This window comes from Tauraco erythrolophus, chromosome 14 (assembly GCF_009769465.1).
Source record: "Tauraco erythrolophus isolate bTauEry1 chromosome 14, bTauEry1.pri, whole genome shotgun sequence".
NCBI lineage: Eukaryota > Metazoa > Chordata > Aves > Musophagiformes > Musophagidae > Tauraco > Tauraco erythrolophus.
In genome coordinates, this window is record NC_141478.1 from 19305950 (window position 1) to 19333616 (window position 27667).

General features: G+C 39.7%; 1 protein-coding gene across 1 annotated transcript; it reads left to right on the top strand.

Moving 5' to 3' along the window:
- The first annotated feature begins 687 nt into the window (after positions 1–687).
- Positions 688–27393, top strand: RAB8B (RAB8B, member RAS oncogene family). The gene is made up of 8 exons (XM_086620290.1): positions 688–838; positions 17583–17643; positions 18800–18860; positions 20271–20348; positions 21430–21519; positions 22311–22376; positions 24548–24598; positions 25100–27393. The coding sequence occupies exons 1-8, from the start codon at positions 715–717 to the stop codon at positions 25190–25192; spliced, it is 624 nt and encodes a 207-aa protein (XP_086476416.1). The 5' UTR covers positions 688–714; the 3' UTR covers positions 25193–27393.
- The last annotated feature ends 274 nt before the right edge of the window (positions 27394–27667 follow it).

Sequence of the window (27667 nt, forward strand, 5' to 3'; positions counted from 1 at the left end):
ATACACGGCTTTATTAACAAATCTAGCTAGTTTCCAGGGAGAATTTAGCCCGGTCCCTTGTAGAATGAGCCCATCTGATTGCTCAGTGGTAGCAATTCTCCAAGCGGCATTAAATTCAGGATGCGTGTGTTTCCACGGCAGGGGGGTTGGAACTAGATGATCTTTGAGGTCCCTTCCAACCCAAACCGTTCTGTGATTCCATGTGGAAAACTCAGGCATCTGTTGCCATTTGAGCACCAAGAACGCAACGCCTCAGACCTAACGGTTTGAGCGTGAACTTGGCGTCAGCGTGTGTAGCTTTATAACCCTCAGCCTCGAAGATGACGTCTATGCTCACGGGGAAACGCGCGGCGAAGCGCCTGGCAGAGCGCTTGGCTCGGTGGGGCCAGGCGGTGCCTGCGGGGGCTCCCGACGTTAACGACTCCCACCTGGAAGATGCTCAGAGATCGCGGCCGTGCGGACAATCGCCCGCCTGCCGCTACGAGGCGGCTCCCGCCAGCACCAGGGCCGGAAATCCCGCCTCGCCCCGCCGCTCTCCTACCGCCGCCGCCCGCAGACTACATCTCCCGTCGGGCCCGGGGCGCTTCCGGCGCGTCGTGACGTCAGCGGCGCTGCCTCCCGTGAGTGGTCGCTGGGCGGGGCGGCCCCGCCCCTCCCTGCCTGCGTCCCTCTGGCGGCCGTCCCCTCCTGCTGCGGCGGCCAGCCCGAGCGAAGATGGCGAAGACGTATGACTATCTGTTCAAGCTGCTGCTGATCGGGGACTCGGGCGTGGGCAAGACCTGCCTGCTCTTCCGCTTCAGCGAGGACGCCTTCAACACCACCTTCATCTCCACCATCGGTGAGGGGCCGCGGCCGGCCGCTGTCGCCATCCCTGGGGCGGAGGGGTCCTGGCCGGGGCCCTCCCGCCGGGAAAGGAGCCGCCGGGCGGGAGGGAGGGAGGGACGGGCAGGCGCCGCCCGGGCTGGGGCCGCGCTCGGCGGCTTGTGCGTGGCCGCTGCGCGGGAGTGAGCGGGAGCCCCGCGGCCGTTGCGGGCCCCGCGCGGGAGGAAGCTCCGGGGCGCCGCCGCCGCCATGCCTCGGCCCCCGCGGGGGGAGCAGGGCCCGGCCCGCCCGCGCTCGGCAGCGCCGTTCCCCGCGGAGGCCGTGGGGCTGGGGGCCCGTCGGGGGCGCCGGCGCGGGCAGGCAGGCCGCGCGGGGGAAGGGTTTGTCCCCGGTGCGGAGGGCCGCAGGGCGGCTGGCGGGATGCGAGCGGGTCCGCCAGCGGCCCCGGCGGCGGCAACAGTTGTCTTGGGCTCGGCTGTGCGCGGCCCCTGGGCCGCTCGCCGGCGGTGCCTGCGGGAGTGGAAGCGGTGTTCCCGTGGGGCTGTCCGCGCAGCGCGCCACATCGGTAGCGAGTCCGACGCGCAGTGCCGAACGCCGCACCCGTTGGGTTACGGGACGGTCTTGCTGTCGGCTCGTCTCGCGCTTTCGTTACTGGGCGTTTCGTGTTTAGACGTAGGTTTTCGGAAAGTGGCGGAGGGCTCGGGCTGCGTCAGCGAGCGGTGGCTCACGGCAGGCTGTGTTGGGACAGCGACTAACCCCGCTCTGCAGAGACTTCCTCGCCCTTCTCAGCCCTTCTGAAGGCATGTCCGTGCTCGTGTTCGTGCGGTGCGGAGTCGATCTCCTCAAGCTCCTTAGTCGACTAGAGCTGGAAGCTCTAACTGCCTATCGGTCAGACTAGGTAGAGGAACCTCCTTGGCAAAAGGTGAGCGTAGTTGTAAATTCGGTGGTGCAAAGGGGGTTCTAAAGCCCAGCTAACCTTCGTCTCACGGCGAGATGTGATGTATCAAAACTCTTCTGGCTTATGTTTCTGTGAGATTCGTCAGTCTTAAAATACTTTTCTGCTGAACTACACAGAAGTAAAATCTTCACGTTCTTGGCTGAGGTATCACTGATTCCAAATCTCAGTCTGACAAGGCTTGAAATTTCTGGTTAGCTACTCGTAGTTGAGGTCACTTTAAAAATAAAATTAAGTGCACTGTTTTGGGGTGAAGGGTAAACTGCAGTGGAAGTTGTTAGTATTTAGGAAGGCAAAACTAACTAGGAGGACTGGCTTTGAAAAATGCTACAAGAATGAGTAGACTTTTTATTGGAAGGAGATTGTTTTCAAGATGAGGTGGAATAATGTGTGACTTGCTTTATGTTACCCAAATGCCATATCCTCTTCAGGCGTTTTATTGTGCTGAACTCGGTGCACAGGGAAGAAACAAATTTTTATTTAGGCAGATGTGAGTGACTGAATGAGGTATGGCTGGCATTTCTAACACTTTAAGAACAGATTCTCTGCGTTTCAAAAAATATTTTTTGAAGAATTAAAATGGCACGTTCCTTTTCTCTCTGCAACCATTTTCAAAATGCTGTATCAGTAACACCAGCTAATCAAAATCTGAGTAGCATTTTACCTAAAAAGGTTTTTTACTGTGGTAGAATAAAAGGCTTAATAAACATTAATAAATGCTGTATAGTTTAAAAAAACCCACCAAACCTACATTGATACTATGCTAAAAATAAAATTCCTCTTTACACTTTTAAAGAGATAGCTAACAGAAATGGGTGTGTGAATCTTCCAACTATTTTCTTGATGTTTTTTGAACTGTTTAGCCCCTTGATATTTCTTTTTCTCACTGATTCACTTTGAAGTCTTTAGGATGGTGAATGTGATGCTGGTTTTTCTTACCTTATTCAGTAAATATAGGATTTGCTCTCATTTCCTTAATTTATATTTGCTTTCCTGAGGGTCTTACTTTCAACACTATTCAATGTGAAGAAACTTACTAATAATTGAGGCATATTTCTGATTCCCAAAGTAGTATTTGTGACTTCACAGTTACGTTTTCCTCCTTATATTTTGTTTCTTCCAGTGCCTTTTATTTTTTAGCAAAGGAAAGTTGAAAATGCAGGAAATAGTGAAACTGTTCATAAGGTACTGACGTATGCTTAAGTAAAAATAATTGGTTTTTGTTCCAGTCTTCCTCATGTGTTGCTTGTATTACTTTGAGATCAACCATGTAGATCTGATCTGTTTGTTCTTGAAGATGCACTCGCACGTGCACTCTTTCTCTGAGTGCATGCTGGCTGCTCAATGCTAGTCAGTTTTACAGTCATAACTAATACATCTGATGAGCTCAGGAGTGTTCCACTTTTAACGATTCTGTTTGGTTTTTTTTCCTTCATCGGTAAAACGTAGCCAACCATGGTGTGGAGGGAGATGCAGAGATGCCATGCTTTTCCCAAACAGGCTCCCCTGCCAGTTGAAGTTTCCAGATTAGCATTCTGAATTGAGTACACTGAGTCTTTCTGAAGTGTAAGCTGCCAGACTGTTTTGTTTACATGTTCTCCAAAAAGTGGATTCTCTAATATGACAGTATTGTTCTGATGTGTGTTCAGTTCACAATGGTTTTAATTAGTATGCATGATATTAGGTGCCCTTAGTGGTGCCCTAGTTCTCCTCTGGTCTGTCTGTCTACCTGCTAGCAAGATCAGAGTTGGTTTAACCAACTGTAGAAGTCTGAGAAGGTATGTGCTTGAGATGTGTTGATGTCAAATTTTAATGTTTAATCTTGTGTTTGTAAATGCTATTTTTAAGTGAGGTGAGTCATTTAGAGTTTTTTCTCAACTGCACAGGGTTAAACTTTTAACTGTTTCAACCTTTTTTCTCAGATTCTACATTCAGAAGTTAAAGCAGACTTTGTTGCCATGATGAAAGGGCCCACATCATGTCTGAGCACCAAATACCTTATAATTTCCCACTCCTATTGTTGTTTAGTAGTTTATCTGGGGTTAAACCACAACACTTCAGTTATCAAAGCAATGGAAACACTTTCCAAAAGGAAAATAAGAAAGTAGGAAGGGGATATGGAAATACTGCTTTAATATAGAATATGTGTTTCACCTTGCCTCAGTGTTCATATTATAGAAGTGAGTCAATAAGGAATTGTAGTTACTTTGTCATCTTGCGTGATATGCTTGTGTTGTACTTTGCAGATTCCGTTCTTCTGCTGTCATGCAAAACGTGCCTGTTAAGGCTACATCCTTGTAGATTGATTGGAGGTTTGCAAATGGTCCCTTGGCTTTTCTTCTCAAGACTTTGGTCATGCTGTGATGATGGCTGTACAGATTCAGACAGTAAGGTCTTCCAGCCTGGTGTCCTGTGGCCAACAGTTGCATGAGAAGTAGGATAAAAGTGCAGTGCATGTATATTTATAATTGATGAGACTTTTTTGATTCTCTTTTCGGCGACTCTTGGCTCAAGAGGCTTTCTGTCTTTGTCTTACCTACCTGGCATAACTGATACCTTCAGTAAACTTTGCTACCCATTGTAAGAAGTGAACCAGCAGTCTTTCTCTCAGATGATCCTTTTGGCTATTCTAAGTGATGTGTTTTCAATCTGTGAAAACACAGATTGGCCTTCAGCAGCTTTAGGTAAGCCAGGTCCTTGGCCTTCAGCAACTTTAAATTTTTTTGTGTGGCTCTCTGTAGCTCTGTTTGGAAAATTTCTAAAAGGGTCAACAAGTCATAGTACTGCTGTCGTCCCTAGTGAGGATCAGCTTTTCGCTCTTAACATGGGATAAAACTTTTTTTACGACGAGAATGTGTTATGTAAGGTTATGTTGTTTAGTTTGCTTCCTGAGTGGAAACTTCTGCTTTTGCACAGTTCTACATGGAAAGTAAAATGCAGTTGAGTCAGCTCATTTTCACACTTAAAGAGCTCCAAAAGCAAAACCTATCTTGGAGCATCTCATGTGCATTTTGGTAGTAGTTTCAGTGCAGTGTCAAGAATAGGAAGCATTAATTCTGCGGTCTCTAAGTATCTTAACTTGCTGTTCAAGTAGTGCTGTCTGGTAAAACTGGATTGCGTTTATCATTCCAAATAATAAGGCTTGTTCTTTGCATTCCTTTCAACTTTTTTTTAAACTAGTTACTATGAGAGTCAAGTCATATCTTTTAGCTGATAGCGTTTCTGACTTAGTACAAAGGCTTGCTGACTCTGAAACAAAATTTGTTGTATTTATTTTTTTTAATCCAAGATGATATCAGCATTTGGCAGGAAGTTGCCCACACGAGATAGTGCTGTATCTGAGAGTTGAAACAATTTGTTGATTTTACAGAAGTAACTTTTCCTTAGCCTACATCTTGCAAAATAGGACACGACTCCAGCGATCGAGCACATGTATGCTGACCTTTGAACACTTAGATGAAAATCCTTTGACGAGCAAAATTATCAACTTCCCTTTTGCAGTGAAGTTTCCATGTCTATACTGTGTAATGGAAACTGTTTTATGTGCTGAAGTCAAATGATGCCTTGCTGAATATTTCTACTCTTCTTCCCCATGGTAACTTGTGTGATGGAGAAAAGATTGGTTGTTGGTTTGTTGTTTTGTTTTTTTTTTTTCCCCACCCTCCCGTTAAGCTTCAGCATTCCCTATCCTCTTTCAATCTATTTCTTTTGGTCTTCTCCAGATGGTAGGAGCTGTAGAAGAAAAAACACACGTCAATGATAGATGAGCAATGGGAAGGAAGAGACAGGAAGGTGTTGTCAGTAGTACTTTATTAATGGTTGTTACAATAAACGAATTGTAAGTAAGACTTTGAAGTGGCTGAGAATAGTTTAAGTGTCTCAGGTGGCATCATTATTCATACCCGCAGGATGGAAGTGCGTGTTCAAGGTTTGTAGGATCTGGGACTTGGGTGCCTCTTCAGTACAGTGCGAGAAGGTGGTCAAGGGTTTACATGGGAACAGACAGCATTATGGAGCTAGATATGAAACTGAAAGAACGATTCCTTTTTCAGGGTATGTGATGGGTGGTCAGCAAGATGTTATCCTGATGTTGATCAGGAGGCATTGTAGTTGAAGGCATTGTAGGTTGAAAGCGTTAAAGTTTGTGTCTCTTGTGACCTTAAATTTGATACTAACATCTAGCTGGTAACAAAAGACATCTTAGACTTTGATTTTCATCTGCTGATGAGATCGTGTTACCCTTCTGTATTCTGCAGCAGGCCAACAACATAAGTGAAATTGGCTTTTATTAAAAATGCCGTTGCAGCTTTCTTGCTGCATGTTACTCTGAAACAGCGTGACAGATGTCTGTTTTATGCCTATTCCTATTTGGCAGATGGAGATCTATCGTGGTTGTGTGTTATCTGGTGGTTTGAGTGACAGGAGGGCAGCTGAGGGCTGCTTTTATGACTTGGTTTGAATGCAAACTTAAGAACACAGACTAATATTTAATGGATTTAAGAATAAATGCCTTCATTGATTGATACAGCCTTGGAGAGAGGTATTGAAGACATAGCTTTTGCTTGAGAATTTTTTGTTTACTTTTTTTAGAAGAATTTCCTAGCCTTTCTGCAATAGGGTATCCTTTTAGTGGAAATAGATCTTGAACTGACTTATTTCAGAATTTAACTGAAATTCATAGTAGCTTATGAAGAATACATGCAGTATTTATAGTGATGCTTTATTTCATGTTTTGTGATAGAAATCAGGTGTTTGTTTTTAATTCAAGGGATGTTATATTGTATTTTGTCTTTAATTGGATGTTGTGGTAGCTTAAGTACCCAGTCCATCAAGCTGACTGTAGATGTATAAAATAGATGTGCTTTTTCTAATGTGAATGAACCATGAATAGTATGTGAATAGTAACTTCAATAGAGTTACACTGTGGAAGACTCTTGTACAAGTGGAGTTGATCTAGAGGCTTTTAGTTGCCAGACTCGCAACTCAAAACTTAAGTCAGCAACTTCCTGTCCCAGCAGGGGTAGCAGGGGGGTGTAATTTAATGCATCTTAAAGGGTTTTTGACCAATAATTGCATGTAATACCAGTTTAATTGTGTGGTTTATAGTAAACTTTCCTCTTAAATGTAAACTATGACACTTTAGATTGTATGTAGTTTTAAAGGCAACTAAAGTGCAGCATGTTTCAGAAGGCTTCTCTTCTGCTAGGGAGAGCAAAGAATTGACCAAGATTAAGATGACCTGTATTAGTCCCACTGCTTTGTGCAGACTCTACTGCTTTGGGCACCAAAGAAAAAAACTGATGCTGAATGTCAGTGATATTCTCTTACATGTATGGCAACATCAAAGAATGCGTAAAGCAGACTGGTCACAAATAGGAGACTGGCACCAAATCTGGAACTCGGGAAGAACAGGTTGAGTTTAAGAAATTGGGCAAAGCTAAAGTGTCTGCCAGCCAGGGAGGACGTAGACTGCTCCCCCCACCTCACCCCAACAAAGTCCTTTCTTTCATCTGCCAGAGAGAAATAGCTTTTCTTTAGTGAAACAGTGTCTCATTTGTACTGTGTGACTTCCGATGAGATTAGAGGCGAAGTAAGGTATCTGTGTCAACTCAAGAAAGAAAGAAGAGGGAGAGTGACTGCTGCCAGGGAGAACTTCTCTGGCTTGGCAGAAATGATGAGAGAGGGGTGCTTGGACTAAGCAATGCAAGAAAAGGAGATGCAGTGACCATTAAAAGAATGTTGCATGATGTAGGAAAAGAAAACTGTTATGTGTCAGAAAGATAACTATGGCTTTTGTTAATAAGTTACATGGTTTTCCCTGCTAATTTAGGTAGTAGAAGTCTTTCAAAAAAGGCCTATTGCATAATTCATGTAAGAAGTTAAGTAAATCAGCCCTTCTTCCCTCATGTCCTTTCCTTCCCAAACAAAAAAAAACCCAAACAACACATACTTGCTCCCATGTAAAAACATGGGTTTAAAAACACCTCTGATAAAAATGATGTTCCGAAAGTCTGTTGAGAGTGACATCTTTAAAAATAACTTCAGTAACTTTAAACCTGCTTTAACTTTTGGCCTGATTTTGCTGCCTCACTAGATACCTTACACACTTCCTTCTAAAACATGACCGTGTTTCAGGTTGTAACTGAAATTCCCAGATTAGATGATTTGTCTTAACAGAGATAAGTCTTACTGTATGAGATATTTTGATCTTCATAGATAACAAAGATCCTTTCAATCAGAGTATCAGTTACAAAGCTAAGAACTGTCTTACTACCGTTGTTGACCTGTGCCTTCTTTTTTTGTGTTTTTATCTCTCTTCATGTTGCCGGAAATACCCATATTCTATGTACTTTTCCTTCCAGGTTTAGCAGGTTTGTCGCCTGTGAAGTCTCATCTGTTTGAGTGGGGTGTTCCTGCATTCGTATAAAACTTTCAAAAATTTCATTGCTGCCCATCTTTTTTAATCACTTCTATCTTTTTAGTGATCATGCATAATTTATACCTACTCTATCTAACATTATCCATGGATATTCATCTTTTTTTTCCTCTGTCTCTGACACTATCTTGATATCCCTGAATCACTCAAGGAGGTGCTTGACAGTCTGAGTTGTTGGGCTATAGCAGTGTTTAACTACAGTTAAACACATACTAACTGTACGTACTAGCTGTTCCCAGGAAGTCTTCCGTAGCTGTCTTTAATCTGCAGCTGATGGGATTTGTATGTACTGATGGTCGATACTGCTGGACTAGAAGATACGAAGTACATTGTTTGTACCATGCAAGGATGTTTCATCTCTGAAGTGATCAATGACTTACCAATTCTTCCTTTGATTTGTGAATTCGGGGACACTCTGTATGCTAGCTTTTTATGTAGCAGCTTTTCCGTTGTACACAAACAATGGTATGGTCCCCAATATTTCTGAACTCTGAATAACCAGTTCAGTATAGACATCGAGATCAAGTGAGAGCCCTAGAACTTTAAGAGGCTTTTTTAAAAAGAAGTGACATCTCCATTTCTCACTGGACGGTGATATAGGTTCATCTGGATCAAAAATTACTGAGCAAAACCAAATCTAACATTTTGGTCCTGTTCTCATTATCACAACTGAAGCATAGCATATGAATAGTGAATAATGAACTTTAAGTCGTGATGGCAAGGTAGTATTGGTTATAAAGGTTTTGGGTTTTTTTAATAAGGCATTTTTCGACCTTTTGGGTCTTAAGATGCTGACTTTTGGATGAAGTGAGCTTTTTTTTTTTTCTGACAGCAATATTCAGTTAGAGTTATCTATTTTCTACACCTCCAAGCATATCTGATTTACAGGCAGGGCATTGAGGATCATCTTTTCCTGGAGAGTTCCATTCTCGGGAGTTCCATTTTCAAATTTTTTTGTCTTGCCTATTAAATGTTAAGCACTGCACTTCTGAAAAAATAATCAAATATTTGTATTTCTAAGCCACCTTCTAAATCGGAAAATATAATGTTCTTACTCATTAAAACATGTGGCAAAGTGTTTTTTTTCCTTGTGCAATAGAAATCTATGTGCTGCACACCCTAGAGATCTGAGGGAAAGAAGAGCTTCAAAGTAGATGACGGATGCACAAACCTCCTGTTGCTGCGTTATAGGTTAAGTGAGTAAGGGGCCAGGTCCTTGGGAGACCACTGCAGCTGTTTCTGTTCGGTGTCTAACCATAGTTGGAGTGTGAAATACAGAGCAATTCCTGTACTAGCATGGAGCTGCAGCTGGTCTTGCAAGCTGCTTGTGGGCCACCTTTTGATCTTTTAACCAGGGCTTTAATGTAATGGTTCCACGGAGATGTGGTCTGCTAGTCAGAGGGGGAGAGTGTGTACCTGTTCCCTAAGTTATGCCATCAGTTGTCGTTGCAGATGATGGCGAGCTGAATTCTGGAGCTCGCCCACGTGAAAACTAACCTGACCAAAAGAGAACAGGAATTGGTCATGACTTTTCAGTGGCAGCATCTACCCTAGTTTCAGCTAGCTGTGAAACTATAGCCTCAGCTCAAGTCTGTTGGCTGATTTTAACATTTGCTGTGCTCCAGTTGAGCATTGGCTTGAAAGGAGTTATGTTCTCAAAGCAGCTAAGTTAGTGCATTCCTCTTAGAGACAGTTGGTCTATAAATAATCCTTAAAATAAACAACTTTTGCTGTCTGTATCAGTAGTGCAATTTTAATCTATTTAAAAATTACTTTAGATGAAACTGAGTTACCACCAAGTGTAGCTTATTTTACATTCAAAATAGAATGAAAAGTAGACACAAGTTAATTTCTGTGCACTTTCATACAGCTGTAGTACCTAGGTTGTGAACTCTAGAAGACATTCTGGAGGAACCCAATCCTTTTAAAGTTGGCCTGTTGTGAGAGTTGGTAATTTTGTTCATGTCAAGCAGTAATAAGTTTCTACTGTTGTGTTGTTTTATAGACTTTAAATTTTTGAATCAAGTATTTTTTGTGTTTAAAATACCGCAATTCAAAGTCTGCTCAAAACAATCTGTAAATTCTGAATTCAAAATGCTGAAAAGAGAATTTCACGTTGCAGGATCTTCTGGTGTTCACACTGAAGCACTGCAATGCACAATTGTGGTGGCAGAACTCATAGGAACACTGTTACAAACAAGTGGCCGAAGTGCACTGGGTTCAAATCTTAGTATGATAATCACATTACACTCTAGGTTATTGAGTGGTCAAAAACCTGAATGTTTCAACATGTAGGTTGTGCTGATTCTGATAATTACAAGTTGCATTCTGAATCCCTTGTGCTCTTAAATAGAAAATAGTTTATCTTAAGAAAGGAACCTTAGAGCGGTAGCTGTACCATAGCTGAGGAGACACATGCTGAAGGAAGTGGCAGTTTGCTTAGCATTGTGGGCATTGATCTGATCTTGGTAGTAAGTTTCAAGGTCTTATGAGCAGGAAACTGCCTTATGTTATTTATACACTACACCCACATTCTTTATTGCCTTAACTACTTTAGCCATTTGTATATATTTATTTTGCCAGTGTAGTGTGTTTAAAGAACCTTACTCTGTTAATATCTTTCAAGGTGCAAGACACTGCTCTGTGTATCACTGTGTAGGACACCAGTATTAGATTCTATGTATGCAAGAATAGTAAGATGAAGAAAGGCCAGTTAACCTGAAGGAGCCTATTCAACCCCCTCTGAATTTAGTAGTGTTTTGTGGATTCTTATGGGCTGTGCAGAAGGAATAGAATACAACTTTGTCCCTTTAAATTGGGAAAGGATGAATAAAACCAGTTGCACTTGTGTAAAGTTCTAAAATTTATCTTACAACTTCTAAGATATGTTAACCTTCACCCTGGTGTGTTGCTTCATGTTAATCTGCTGTATTTTTGAATGGTTGCAGTAAAAGACTACTGCGTCTTTAATTTACATAGTGATACAAGACATTGCTGAGATCATCTGAAAATGCCTCGCAGATGTTACTGGGGACTAAAGCCAAACGTTCAAGTTCAAAATGGCTAGACTTTGTTCTCTTGCGTGAGGCTGTATGACACACTGGTGTGTTGCAAGTGGTCCCCACCCTGCCTTTTATACTGGTCTTGTTTCCTACTTGGTCATTTCTTATGTTTACCGAAATCCTTCAAGAAAGGTCTAACATAAAAGCAAATATCTGAGGCTTTGTTTCTCTAACTTTATCAATTGGGACAGCATACTGATGTAGTGCAAGAAAACATTCCCTTAAATACATGCTATTGCAAAAAAATAGTTGTGTATTTAATCCAAACCTTGCAATACCTACTACTGAGAACAACAACAACAAAGTGATCCCTGGGTAAACTTGTGGAGAAAACCTACAGGATCAAATTAATGTCCCTCAGCTGTTGGATGCATATGGAAAAGAACAAGTTTCTGGAAGAGTGTTGTGCTATCAGTCTGTCTGTGCTTAGAATCTACATGGAAGATGCTGAAACTCTTCAGCTCTGTTCATGTGTGTCCACCCAAAGCTCGTGTGTGTGATCAGTGCTGATGTCTTCATGTCTGTCACCTTGTGGTGAGCAGGGTGTGTAAACGAGTGCTTCGGTGTCCTTCAGTACCCATTGCTTACCGCTCTCCCCGGTATGATGAAAAGCAAATGCACTGGCAGCAGTTGATTCTGAAACACGTACTGTTGCAGTATCTTGGAGATTACAAGCTTGTGACAGCGTTCTCAAAATCAAACCCGTCCTTTGGAGAATCAGCAGAACAATACCAGCTGTTAGAGCCGTGCTATAGAAGTACTGCTGCTTACTAGTTCTGGTGTTCGTCTGTGCAAGTTAGTCGCTTGCGGTGCACAAGAAGCAAAGCCTACAGGAAAAATATTTTCCAAGTAGTTCTCTCCCAGAATTCAACAAACTGAAGGTGAAGCATACTGATTTTCAGTCATGTGCCTCCTCTCACTTCCCTTTTTTGAAGGTGGGTTACGAATCTGCTTGCTCATTTCTCAGTTGCTTTTAATTCAGCCCTAACTCTGAGTGACTGCAGGAAAATGTTTTCCTTTCCCTTTGTATATCTTGGAGACTCTTGCGTGTCGTGTCTTCCACTAAAGAAGTTGCAAAATCTTCTCCCTCTCCAGCTCTGCCCATTGAAAAAAATAAAACCCCCCATATACCAACACAGTAGGATAGGAAGGACCAATTCTGTGAAGTTTGGAGCAAGTCTAGCTTGAAAGTTATCAACTTTCCATAAACTCCAGTTGTTCTGATGTTGTATTGCTCAAAAGAGTAATGAGACTTTGTACCTTGACTTCTTTCCCCGTCTTGTAATGAATTCCTTTTTATTGTGATCTATGTTCAGTAGTGAGAAGTGCCACAAAGTCTCTGTTTATCAAGGAAACTCATTGGAAAAATATTTTATTTCCATTTAATTTTACTACTTCCACTTACTTCAAAAGAGTAGGGTAAGATTTAGATAAGTAGGCAGATAATAAAAACCCCACCCTCTTAAAGAAGTTATGTGCTGGTCATGCAAAACAGATCTCTTAATTTTTAGTTTCATAAACAAGATCTGATACTGTGGTGCATCTTTTATGTTCTTTGATAGATGTGTCTAAAATGAAATTATTTCTAGTAAGCGAATCAGGCATTATTTTTTTCACAGCTTCCATGCCAATTGTTGGTGTCTGATCACTCTTTCAAATTCCCTTGGCTTGTGTAGTTAAAAACCAAGCAAACAGACAAAACATTTAAAATGCTAGTATATTGAGTACTAATTTTTATTTTCATTTAAAAAAAAATGCTTCACCAGAGGTGGAGAAATACTCTACTGTGGTAGATACACAGACTGGTGTATGCTATCAGAGATTGACATTTATTTGCATCCTAAAAGGGGTTGATTTCCTGGCTGATTTCTTGCTACAGCTGCAGCAGAAAATGTTATTAAATAGATAACCTCTAAGAACTTAGTGAACTGGGGAACCTATTAAATCAACTTGAGTTACAGTCAACAGGAATTGTCATCTGATCATACAGCTTTCTCACAGGTAAGATCCAGCTGCTGCAAACCAATGTTGAGCCACATGAAAAATTAACTTAAAACACTAGTTAACTGTGTAATACAGGTAAATATTAAGAATTCCATTATTTGCTTGCCAGTGGCTGCTAAGTGTTGTGGTGTTTTGTTTTGTTTGGGTTTTTTACATTGATTTGTATGTGTTTCTTTTGTGTCTGTTTTCCACTACTTGTATTATTCAAGAACATGGCCCTTCCAATACCTTCTTGCTAAGCAGACTGAAGACCAGAGAAACCCTTACCTTCAGGAAGTAGTTGCTGGTACCACTGTAACAGCTTACTCGCTCCAACCAGAATACTTTGGTTTGGTTTCTTTGTGCTTTAGCACTTTCTGCAGCAGAAATTTTGTTTAAGAGAAGAAACAATCTGTAAGTCGACGCAGTGATACCGTGTAGGGAAAAGTGGTAGACCTAGCTGAAACTGATTCTGTTGCACCGAAAAACCTGAGGTGCTAGCTCTGATGACTACAGGATTAAAGTCACGGGTGAGGAGAGAACAAAAACAGTGATGCCTTGTGAGTAAGCTACTGTTCTAAAAACTAAAGTAGCAAACTGAACTGTTTCAGTGTCTCTGAATGTTGTTTGTCCTTATGTTCCTGTAAGTATTGTCAGACTAGTTTTGTGAAGTTTCATACAGAAAATCATTGGTACTAAAGCTGGGAAAGGAACCTCTCTGTATGTACTGCTGGGCAGTCCTGTATATTTAGTATTGTAATGCAGCTCTTTGGAATATATCCCAATGTCTCTTTAAAATGGTTGCATTACAGCTTAATTATGGGTAAATCTGCCGAGGCTGGCTGGAGCAAGAAGGAACGTGTAACTCGGGGGCAGACTGGTGGTAGGAGTGGAAGTAGTGGTAGTGGCAGAAGAGCTTTCAGTGTATGAGATGAACATGATTTCTGGGCTTAAACCAAAAGAGGCCCAGGTTAGGCCAGTCTCCCTGGCCTCTGATACCTGGCTGTGTGGTGTTGGACAACGGTATACCCTAGCTGGTGAAGGTGATGGCCTTTGCGTAGCGGCACAAGGTAAACGTGGCAACATACAGCTCTCAGGGCTTTTTGTGTAAGTCTGTAAGCAAGGACACTGAGTTTTTCTTGATGTGCAGGTTTCTCTGCTCAGTGTATTCTTTGACAGGGTTTTGTTGGAAGCTATGAGAGAAAATACCCTCAGTAAAGTGAGGAGAGAGGATGTCTCCCCGGCCTATGTTAGCAAGGATCTGAAAAGGATTTTGAAGGTCAAAAGCCCTCAGCTACTTTTACCCTATGCTGCAAGGGAAATGCAAGCAATTGCAGACCTGACCAACACACAGTTCGGGTTTCAACTTGGACTTCATCCTTGTGGACTGCAAGTTTGTGATTCCTGCAACAGATGCTCTTGTATTCGTATGTAATATGTACTGACTTGCTAAGTGGACACCAGTGTGTCAGACTTTTGTGTGGCAACTCCACTTTAGCAGTTAAAAATAATTATCCTCTTAGCCTTTGCGTTCTAAGAATTAATTTGAGTCTGTGTTTTCTGAAAGCTTCTAAAACTTGACTACAGATGGACGTTCAAGTGTTTCTGGGTGGCTTCTCCCTACTGGAGAGAACAGCATTGCACATAGCATTTTAAAACTGTGAAAGCCGTGTGAGCCTTGGCAGTCAAACTTTCTGATTCATGACTGACTCTTCTTTTTGAGACCTGAGTGTCTTTTCGATGTTTTGTGTCCCAGTGTGTGACTGTGCAAAATAAGAATTCTTCATTGATAAAGGAAACTTTCTGTCAATAATTTTGAAATGCTGTAGTGTTTTACTACACTGGAGTGTTTTACGTGGCGTAATTTGAATCTAACTGACCAAAACGTTGCTCGTACTTAGCCATGCAAGCGTACTTGGCAGGAAGTGGTAGCACATGTCACCAGGCTTGCTCTACGAATGTTTGCAGCTCACACCGCTTCCTGTTACTGAAGTGAAAGAACAAAAGAAACACCAGTTTGGAGTTTGTTTTAGCCTCTAAAAAGTTGCAGTTGCAATTGTTAAACTTCTTAGTACCATAACAAAGGTATTTATGGCCTTCCCCTTTATATTCTTCTTCTAGCTTTGGAATTCATCGTGACTTGAGAATTTTGTGAAGTTCCTACTGGAAATCTTAAGTTCTGAGAAGATATTTTTTGTGCAGATCTTGAGTTTTAGAAGCAATCAAAGGCATGGTGGTACAAACCATTTTGGTGCTGCAAGGGAAATGACTAACCACAAGAAACCAGTCTGTGCAAGGCATGGATTGGTGCACGTAGATATCTAACTGCAGCGTAAGCTTGTTTTCTCAGAAAATCATCCCTACAGGAGTCTTGCACTGTTAATGCTGATGTGTCTTAGCTTCAGTAGTCGACAGCACATACAGAATTATCTTTACACCACAGTAAGATACTTCTCTTTAGTAGTCTGAACCGAGTTTTCCCCGATGGTTGTTATGCATAATTCCAAGACTTCAGGCCTAAACACAAAGAAGCTTTTAGAACTGACTCAATTTGCTGTTGTCCATGGTGCAATACCCTTTCCAGAAAAATCTGTATTTGTGCTTTATAACCTTTGAGGCCAAAAGAAAATTGATTCTGAACAAAGGTAATTTGTTTTCAGACCTGAATACAGTTACCTGTGGTTTTAGGTATGGCACTGAGTTAGGAGAAAAGGGAGACACAAAATCCTATCAAATTTAAAATGGAAGCACTTGCCAAACTTCTCTTACAAATAATAAAGGTTTTTTTGAAGTACATATCATTATTATGTCATTTTTAGAAGAATGCAAATTAATAAAAGTGTCTTTTTGCCTGTAAATCTACTAGTGAATCATGGGAACTTGCAATTGTGGCAGTAGTCATAGCATTTTAAATTAATGCAATTAATTTCATATGCTGTTTGAAGTGCTGATGAGATATTTCTGCTCATAATTTGTATTCTAACTAATGGGCTAAACTGCATATCCATAGCATATCGAGATTACGTGGTTGAGCCTTGGTATTTTCAGTATATTAAAATATTAATATTGCATGCTAGAAAAATGAAAGTCAAGTAGTTAATGATGTCCATATTTCATATTCAAATGCTGCTGTAGTATATTAAAAAATCCCGTCACTTCCTGTTTAAGTGATGGATGAATTCTTAAAGCTAGAAACAGCATTTTCCCAATTAAGATACTCTTGATTATTGTCACTTAAATTACATCTGAGGAAAGCAGAAATTCAATAAAATAACCTACCCCACCCCCCAAATCTTTTACAAACTATGACTAAATATCAAATAACCATTTAAGATTCAGTGAAGAAAAAATGAACCATTAGTTTCAAAACAGATTAATTGCGGGGGGCAGTACATGGAAGTAGCTGTCTTGGGATTCAAAACTCTGGCAGCCACGTAGTGGGACTTGATAAGTCTTAATTTGAGCTATGTTATAGTATAGGTTTAGAGATGTGAAAGTTAAAATAGTCCAGGGTAAAGGCTAGTCCGTTTGGAAATCTTGGCTTTGATTCATAGATCCATTTGATCCCTCTAAACCTTAAAAGGTATTATTAAGCCCTTTTGATTTTATTTTTTTTTTCCCCCCAATCATGCCTTAAAATCTGTATTCAGAATCAGTCTCAGAATTGATGAGTACCATGTAGAAGTGTAAGTGGAGTGGAAAGGAGAGAAGGGTTTTCTTGATGCCTTTTAGAGCTTCCTAGAAAATCCAAGTTACTTGTAAACTGGTGTTACTTGAAAAAGTCCAATGCATGATCAGTTCAGCCACCTTCACTATATAGCTTTTATCTCCTGTGATGCTTTACCATTTACTTGATGTCTGATTAGATTGCATTAAATGTCAGTTTCCAAAAGTAGATGGCAGTTGTGAAAAGGAACTAAGGGATTACAGCATGTATTTTCTCCTCAGAGCCAGCAGAGGTTCGAGGGAATTGACTTGAACTGCAGGGGCTACTCAAAAGTGGAGAAAAATATACACTCAAACTAGTGACCTTATTGGTCTAAAATGGGAAAATTTTGTGATTAAATCTTCCTCTCTTAATCTTGACTAAGTAAAGGAGTGAGACTGAGTTTGGTCTGTTTTCTTTGTGCAGAATAATTTATCCTTGAGATGTTGGATGCAGCTGAAAACCTTTGTGTCTCCTCAGCACTTCCTAGTGCTTGAAAGGAATGACAACTTCAGAATAACTCTTTTGCCTAAGTCTGCTCTTACCAAATTGTCGAAAGGAAACGGAACACTTCCTTTTCATTTATTGCAAAACTCAGAGTATCTCTTTCTCTGACAGGAATCGACTTTAAGATTAGAACAATAGAATTAGATGGAAAGAAGATCAAGCTACAAATATGGTAAGTATTCTGAAGTAATTTAAGTTTTCAGTGAGCAGTGAATTAATCTTTGAGCAGGAATGCTTCATAGATTTTGAGCCTGGGTGTACCAGAAGTTTCATACCTTTTATTCATTGACTGTCCATAAGGTTTATGCTTGCTCTTGGAGTGGTTCTGCTTCAGTAGCACAGGAAGTAGCCTGTTCGCATGTGAATGTTACAGCAACTTCCCATTTTATCAAAATTTTATCTGAAATGCGCACTTAGCTATTCCACGTTGAAGAGAAGTATTAACTCCCTAGCTGTAAACTAAAATATGTGACCTGATAAAGTGTAATCTCCTCTGATACTTTGATACCTGGTTGTACTCACAGAGGCACAGTGAGTGATCACACTCCTGTTTCTTGCCTGGTATGTTAGTAGAGACTGAGCCTCCTGATAGCAGCAGATAAGCATTTTTGGAGTAGTGTTATACATGCTAAACTCTTTAAATGCTACTGGTGAATGTAGGGCTCTTGCTGATTTCCAAAGTTCTAGAAAAAATAGCTGTGATACTTGCATGCAAGCCAGAATTCTTGTGACTAAGGATACGAAGTGCCAGGAGTGATCGGTAACAATTTTCTGTCTGCAATGTATGTCAAAAAGCTGTGTTTTTTCAGGCCTTTGGGGTTCAGCTCCCCCTAGGTGTGACTAGTAGCCAAACACTTTGGTCCTCTTGTTCACTCACAGTTACTGCTTTGAAGTCATCTGGGATAGAATATCAGTACTCTAAGGTATAGTGGGTGATTTTAATAGCTAGCTGTATGTGAAAATGCACTATCCTAAAATAATTTACTGCTGCATGTTTTAATTTTTGTTTAGTGCAGGACTCAGATGCATCAGAGCTGCCTTTTTTAATTATTCTAGAGAAGACTGTGTAGTGCTGAATTTTATTGCTTGCGTGAAAATTTAAATGCTTTTGTGGTGTTTTTATGGTGCTGATGTAACCAGTGATGTAGGTAGGATAGCTTGGGAGTGAAGATGATGTTGAGGGCTAAAGAAACTTAGGCAAACAACTTCTGAATGTTGTTTTTTCTTAATGAATATCAATACATTGTTACTCTGTTTAAAAATACATCTCTAAGTACAGAAGATGTAAAGATCACCTCCAACAAATAGTTTTTTTCACTGAATTTTAGGGATACAGCAGGCCAGGAGAGATTCCGCACGATCACAACAGCTTACTACAGAGGAGCCATGGTGAGTGCTCTCACTTCAAAAAAAATTAGGCACAACTAGTGTAACTGGTTTGCTGTTCTTAAGGTTATATCATGTAAATCTTCAATTGGAGGTTGTGGTTTGAGATGCAGGGAATAAAGTTTGTAGTTTGGCTGAGTTTTTTTTTTGTGGGGCTTTTTTGTTTGGTTGGGGTTTGTTTGTTGTGTTTTTTTTTTTTTTTTTAAACTTGCTGGTGCTTTGTCTAGTCCTGTTTTTGTGATGAAACTTCAAGCCCTATTGTCTTTTAAAATATAATTAGAATTTCTGCCGATTATAATAAGAAGCTAAGTTGCTTTGATCAGACAAGTTTTTAACACAATCAACCCCTTAAAACATTTCAAATGTTTGAAAAACAGGTAATAAATCATTTTAATATTAAAAGTGTATTTCACTGAATTGCTTTTCCTTCAGTCAGTAGAGAATGCAAAATCTGAACTAGAAATACAGTCACCTACAAAAGCTACTGTTACTTTTTCCCTCCATTTGACTTAAAGTCAAATAACTGACTTGGAGCCTGCACTCTTTGTGGTACAGCTGCTTGTAATGGCTCTTAATGCTACGAAACAGATACTTTATGTTGGAACACTGTTAATTTCAACTTGCTGATTACTAGCTATGCTGCTACTACATGTTCTTGCTGCTCTGTATGAACAGATCTGTTCCGTTCGTAGGCTGGCTGTGAGTCCAAGTAACTCCACTGTTACGGGATAGAGATGGAGAGAAACAGTAACGGTTGTGGCTCTGCGTTAGAGCTTTCTAGTACTTAAAAAGGTTTTGGCAGTGACATGGTCTTCTCCCCACCTCCCAGTCCATGGCCAAGGACTTTTCTTTGTCCTACGAGGAATGATTGGAAAGGCAATAAGGAATGGAGGTGAACCTGGCAATCTGTCCTTAATGCAGCTGTTGTGCGGTTTCCTGTGCTTTGCTAATTGTTGAGAGCCCATGTTAGTAGGCGTACATAGCTGTCTGAGAGAGCTAAAGCTTCTGGGAGAGCACCTAGGGTCAGCTTTGCTGTAAGTATTTACTGGCCCCAACAGATTGGATCTCACAGGTTTGTCATCTTTGCTTGAAGCTCCTGCTTCTAAATGTGGCTTTAACAATTAGTTAAAGTGTCGTGGTTGCTGCTGTAGTAGAGTTTCTAAACTTTTCCTAACTATAGGCTTATAATTTAAAACTTCATATTGGTGATGTGTTTGACTTCTAACACTGGCGAAAGGTGTTAAATAATAATATTTTGGGTAAATTCTCAGCAATGGCATAATGCTTTGAGAAAGGATTATAGGTGTGTAAATTTTATGTTGAATTTCTTGCAAGTGTAGTCAAACCAACAGCATATATCAGAAGTTAGCCAATAGCATTAGTTCATCTAACAATTTTCTTAATTTTATTTAGGGAATTATGCTGGTGTATGACATCACAAATGAAAAGTCTTTTGACAACATAAAAAACTGGATAAGAAACATAGAGGAGGTAGGTGGTTTGGAAAGTACTTCTTAACTCATTCCATCTTATGATCTCCCTGGGACAAATAATGATCAAGTAAATGAATCACTTTCATTAGAGTAGCCAACACATATGGCCAAATTAGACTGTGCAGTGAATGCAACAGTGGTTATTAATTGGGGAGAATATTATCTCCTTCATCTAGGAATAGAAGGCAGAAAACTGAAGTTTAAAAAGTAAGCATAAACTATATGACTTTTACTGTTCTTTTTTTTTGCTTTTGGGTGTGTCTAAGGAATGGGAAGGAGCAAGATCTTAGGGTGTCTGCCTTTCACTGGGATGATGAGAGATCTGTTTTTACAATTTCAGTTGTTACTGTGTTGTGTGTTTGTCCAATTAGAGATTTTTGACCTTTTCATTTGGTCTTAGGTAGGCTTGCTTCCTGCTAATTTGTTTTAAGTTATTTAATGGGACATGCTGTCAAGTAGGGATAGGTCATTATGAAATTAGAGGAGAAACCTGAATTTTAGTGAAGCTTGTAGTTACATAACAGAATCTTACTGGTTTTTTTTTTCCTTAAACAAAATCCATGGGCTTTTCTTTAGTGTTGTTCTTTGGCTCCCAAGCAAATTTACTTTATTAGTGACCAGTTTGATCCAATAGTGACTGGGCTAGAAAAATTCTCTTGCTGAAGTGATTATTACTTAACAAGTCTGTCTTTAAGAATCTATTTTAAAAATGCCAATGTATTTCATAATGATACTCAAACCAAATACCCCAGATGTCCATCCACCACTTTACCTTAAAGTGTTTAATGTTACATTTCCAGAATAGCCAAATGCCAGTGCCTGTGTGCAACCTGTACAGTCCCTGCTCGATGGAACTCTATTTGATCTGTAATAATACTCAGGCAAATTTAATCTAGGAGTATTTATTCCAACCAATTTTTATATTGAAATATTCAATGGCTTATTTCAAAAGTCAATCTCTTTCTCAGTAATGCCTTCATATTAGATAACTTTTTTAAAATAAAAATTGATTTGACACGTAAGTTTCTTTTAAATAATTATGCTCTTTGTTTCTGAGAGATTACTTTTTCTTCTTTCAGCATGCCTCTTCAGATGTAGAAAGAATGATCCTGGGTAACAAATGTGATATGAATGAAAAAAGACAAGTCTCAAAAGAAAAAGGAGAGAAGGTAAGCTTCGGTGACTTTATTTAGAAGCCTACTTTTCTTAGGATTTTGACTGCTGGGTTTTTGCTATGTTTTAGGCATATGAGAGAATGAGCCTCAAACCTCTTCTTTCAGAAACTTTTATATATCATAGGATGCCAGGTTTGGGTTTTTTGTTTTTAAGCAGCACTTGACTGTCTTCAAGTTTGAATAAACTTAATGATACTGTTGTCTTGAGGGGAAGATCCTGTAAAGAATGTTGACCTTCGCTAGAGCATGAAGTATTCTAAATTTCAATATAAAGCTTTATGTATAGTTTGATCATGTTGTACTCAATTCACCGTGATGAATTCTTACTCTTTTTCATAAATAACATTATTAAAGCTTAGGTAATTATTGTTCTGCAGAACAAACAAACAAGTAAGAATACTATATAATCTATCTTGTACACAGCTAAAGTAGTGTAGTTGCTAGTAACACAGCTCATGGGATAGTGTGTAGTTATCTGGTGCATAAATCCTTATCAATGTTGATTCTATCTTAATGTTCTTTTAGATCCTAAATAAGTCTTTTTGTGAGCAATTAGTCTCTTTGTTGGTTTTGAATTTACACGAGGGTATGGCTTGTTCTAATATTTTGTATAATTGTCCAGTAACTTAATGTTTTTGCAAGGGAAAAGCAGAAATGAAGCTTGTTTGGTTTTGATTTTAAAGCTTGGTCCAGCATATAGCATTTATTCTAATATGAACCTACGTGAAACATTCTTTTTACAAAGGGACTTGAAATACACTGAAAAACTTTAACCTCTCTTACAGTTAGCAATTGATTACGGAATCAAATTTTTGGAGACAAGTGCGAAATCCAGCATAAATGTGGAAGAGGTAAGAGAAGGGTGTTACCCTTAGGTGTGTTTCTTGAACTACTAATACTATGGAGGCATGTTTCATGATCTACTGGGCTTTCTCACCTGATCTGGGACTTCAAGTCCCAACTGTGCTCCTGAGTCACCAGTCTTGTTATATTTAGAGAGCTACTGTAAAATCCAGCATTTCTTGTTTTCTAGTAATGCTTGGAATTATTTTTTACATGGGTATTAAGAGTGGTTTACTATTATTGTAGCAAACAATTGTTTCAGGCGTCTGTGCCTTGCTACTTAAATTGCAAGTGCTTTTAGACAAGGAATAGGTATATTTTTAGAACAATGCTTTGTGCAGGAAATGGGTTTCGAGATTCTTTACTTTCAGTATAACATGCTACTGTGTCAAGGAGCCTTGAGGTTACTACTAAATATGTGCTGTGCACGAGGCTGAAGATTTGTGTGTTAAGCTGGAACATAGAATCATAGAATGGTTAGGGTTGGAAGGGACCTCAGCATCAGCATAGACTGTCATAAGCTGGTCTTAGAGGAGGAAGGCGGCTTGTGATACTCTGTCTATAGACTTGCAATCTGTTTTCCTACGAATAAACTTTGTGCTAAAAACACAAGATTGCTATTTATGAGAGCATAAGGAAATAGAATCGGAAGGGAGCGGCTCAACTCTAGTCTGTCTTACAATGAATCACTCTTGTCATCTCAGGGAGACTGGAGGAGGGATCTTAGCTCTGTGAAAAGTGTGGATGAGAAAATAATGTGATATCAAAAAGCTGTTACATTAAGATTCATTCACTCAGATAAGACAGGCTTGTTCTTAAATGCTGTTCCTGTACCTGATCATCTAAAAGCCTTTCCATGTGTATTGTTGGGATACCTTTTAAAAGTCCTCCAAACATACTTAATTCAGATCATGTAGCTAACAAATTAACTAGAAACTGAAGAGATTATTACTTTAAAATAACATGACTGATGCCGTGCCAGCCAAGCGGTTTTCTTCTGTTTGCAGGATGATTGTTATACACTATAGTTGAAATGGACTTAGTGGCGTTGTGCTGCATCTGGAGTAGTGCTTGATCTGATTTTTTGGTGTCGTTATGATTCTTACAGCAGACCATGGAAGGGTGAACATGAGCAGCTATTACCAACGGCGGATAGCAATAGTCTCCTAATAAAAAGTACTTGTCTTCATTAATCCTGTCAATCAAATGATTGACTTGCTCTTTCATGCTGTGCCCTGCAATTTCATTTTAACTCCTGTAGGTCATTAAGTACAACATCAGTTTGTGCTTACTCCAAATGACTTGGCTTTCTGAATGTTTTTTTTAATTGTCACATGAATAGTGAAAAAAGCATTAAAAAATGCAGCTGCTATAAGCATTCAGCAAGTAACAATTTAGTCTTCTTTCTACCAAATGCTTAACTTGTGGGAAATTACACAATTGTTATGTTCTTATGATAACAAGTGAATGAATTTATTTTATTTGTTGTGACTTATTTGCATTAAATGAGTGTCTGTCTTCGGGAACACATTTACAGTTTTTTACATTCTGGAACTGTCCTTGGATTGTTGCTATCTCCAGATACCCTAAAATCTTGGTTTTCCCTGCTTCTGGCAAATTGCAGAATTTTTCTGCTGCAGAAGTTTCTTTGCTTCTTCATACATAGAAGTCTGAGATGCTGAGTGTTTTTTTTTTTTTTTTAATAGGGATATTGGAAGCATAAATAGCATTATAGGTAGCCCAGGAGCAAAACTTCTGGAGGACAGAGAGGAAGCTAAATCTAATGTGAATTTCCAGGCATGCCATCCTCAAACCTCTCTGAAGGTTACTAGTTGCAATACACAGTAGTTTGGCACAAAAAAAAAAAGTATTAGTGCATGCAGCCTTCTCTTCAGCCAATATTTTTTTTTTTCCCCTAAGGGGTATGCAATGGGAAAGTCTGTTCATTTGCTTCAGAGATTAGAGGGATGGAGACTAAAAATAAATAGATTTTTCTTCTAAAGCGTGGTTGTTGCAGTTTTAAGTAAACAGCTATTGTATATTGAGTGCCTTGCAACTCAAAGTGACCTACAGAATACTGTATTGTTGATGTGTCTGGCTACTCCAAATCTATCTTGTCTTTAATGTTCTTGTGACTAACACTCACCTTTTTTTATTTTTTATTTCTGCTCCTCACCAGGCATTTTTCATACTTGCACGGGACATTATGACAAAGCTCAACAGAAAAATGGTTTGTATTTCCAATTGATATGCAAACTAGATACACTGAAATGACTGCTATAATAATCGGCTAAGTAGTAGCCCTGCCAAAAAACTCCTGGGGATTACAGTGGATGCGAGATCAAATTTGAGCAAACAGCGCTTTATCACACTTGATTACACATCAGCGTGTAATTGTTCTTTATTTTCTCTGAACATTAACACTAAGCAGCCTGAAACTGATACATTCTTTCAAAATGTGACAGTGTGATCCTTGCTTTACGAAGTATCAAATTACATAATCACTCCTTCATCTAATACTTGAGATCTGGATTGTTGGATAAATGTTTCTTTTTAAAATAGGCAGTTTTATTGAGTGATTAACAGAGTCTGGATAATTGAGGGCTCAAGTTGCAACACACCTCTGCTCTGGTTATTGTTTTGCAAGGGTGGGAGAGGTGGGGAGGGAACCTAGGAAAGCTAGACTTATTTTTTCTGTGTTTTATGATATTAATACTTTTTTCTCTTTCAGAACGACAACAGTTCATCAGGGGCAGGTGGGCCAGTAAAAATAACAGAAAATCGATCTAAGAAGAGCAGCTTCTTTCGATGCACGCTACTTTGATGAACTTCTAATGATAGACTGCGGCACACTTAGAACCTTTTCTGCTTCTTTGAAAGCACAGGGTCACAAAGCCTCAGAAATAATACCACCAAGCTGCTGCTGAGAGCTCCATTGAACGTAGACTGCGATACACAAAATACCAAGTGGATTTTGCTCACTAAGCCTATTGACCTGTCAGGCTCTTCTTTCTCAGATATGGAAGCTATGAAGTGGAGACACAAATGCAAGAGTTAACTTGTTTTCCTTTTTTACTTTCTGTTTTACTGCCTGTTGCAAGAGCTGCTATGTTTCTTTTAACTTTGCACATCCATATTGGCCTCTTACTGCCTGTTACAGCACAATCTTACATTTGCATTTGCACAGTTTGACTTGTAAGTAAGATTCTTAACAGATTTGTGCAGGTTTTTCTTTCTCTTTTTAAACAAATTTGTTTCCAAGCAGAAGAGCCAGAAGAAAAAATTAAGTCTCACTTCCATTGTTTTCTATGCTGTATACTTGTGGCCATGACTGCAGTATGGATGATAACACTCTAGTGATAAGAATTACTGTAACAATTGGCATTTAACAATTTGTATGGGTTTCGTCTCTTTGATGCACAAATCTGTTTCTGCAGAAGCTATGGCTTCTATTCTGAATGTAGTATGTTGCTTTTCTTTCGATACCAGACTTGGCAAAGTTGTGTTCTGAATTGCCAGTCACACTCTGATTCACAGATGCACCTTTCAGTTATTTGAATAAACACAGTGTCTTTCCTCACTTAACTTCCCTTTGTCAGCTCAAACTGTCTACACCTTTTTTGTTTCTGATGAGGAAGTGCGCTCTGGCGTTGAAATCATCGTCACAAATCGGCCTCATCACTGTCACTTAAGTGGCTTGTGGAAGCTGAATGCATGAGTTTTGAGTAACCTCTTTGGATTCATTTGTTCAGAAATGACTGCTTCTAAAGGCAACTTGCATTTCTACTGTAATTCTAAGGATAGTTAGATGTTACAGATGTTAATGTCTGTAAGCATTGACCCTTGACAACCGAGGTGTCCAGAAACTAGCTTCCCACGCAGTTGCTGAAGTTTATCAAGTTCAGGCACTAAGGAAATGGTCACATTAGAGCTGTGTACTGTTAGTTACGCAGTTAATGCTGAATGTGTGAAGCCCTCTTTGGTCTGCTCAAGCAGTTAAGTTGTTTTTTCATCAAGAACTGGTACAGTGACCTAGACTGTTAGAAGCAGAGTTGAAACGTAGTTGCCTTTTTTACTCAACTGAGCATTGTATAACCTAGTCTTTGTTCTACTACTTTTTTATCGTCTTCTGAAAAATTTCCTCAATGAGCAATTAAAACAGGTGCTTTAGTTTTGTTCATGTGCCAAACTTGGACCATTGTAAGCTTTAACTACAAGTTTTTTGTGTCAGCCTGTTTGTTATTAGGGGATAGGTGCATTCTGTCATTGTCAAAGCTGATGTCTGATGTGCTTGCTTTTGCGTCACTGATTGTTTAGAGGTGTAAACAGTGAGTTGGTTGTTACCACAGGTAACCATTTCATTTTGTGGTGTCAGGTACTGAATTTGTCATCTCTGGGTCTGTTGTAAGTATTTTGAAAGTGAACAGGCCAACCATGTTAGATTTAAAGACTCTTGATTTTAAAAGGTTTAACATGAGTAGCTGGTTCCATAGGGTTTTACGTGATTATCAACCTGTCCCCACATATAGTTTAACAGAAATACTTATTGTAACTAGATGGTGAATCTCATAAACTGCTGTTGCTGCACTAAAACAGAAGAATCTTCATTGCAACAAGGTTTAGTGAAAAAAACAAAGCAACCCTAACTGCTCTCTTGTCTACCCTTGATGTTTTTCTTGGACAGGCTAAAGCAGTTATGTTTTCTGTATGGTTAAAAAAAGTGCTTCTATACAGAAAGTGTTGTGACACCAATTATGAATGTTGTTTATTTTCAGTAATTTACCTCTGACTTATTTGGTGTCGTAATACTTTGATTTTTATCTCAGGGGTTGTCTGCAAACCAAAACTGACATGTTCTGTGTTTGGCACTGTTTACAGAATGCTTTGTGTTGTTTTTCCTGTCTTCGCTGTGTGGTTAAATGTTCATTCAATATTAGTCTCCATGAACTTCCCTTTGAAAGAGCCTGTAAGTAGTAGAGTCTATGAAGTGCTTCTTGAAGCAGCAGCGAATTGGGGTATCTGCTCTGTGGACGGGAGGGCGGGGGGGAGGGGAGAAAAAAAACTTGCTATTTTCTTACATTTAGCTGTGCTAAACTGTACATAAATGTGAGGTAAGACCATAGGAAATTCACTTTATGCATGATAAAATAATGCAGTAAATACTTCACTTTGCTTAATGTTCATGTAAAGTTCATCTTTTTCTATTTGTAGAAAAATTTAATGCAATTTTGTTGTCCCCTGCTGAAACTGAAGATTTCTAATTTCATGTGGTCTTATGGATAAGGTAAAATGCAGATTT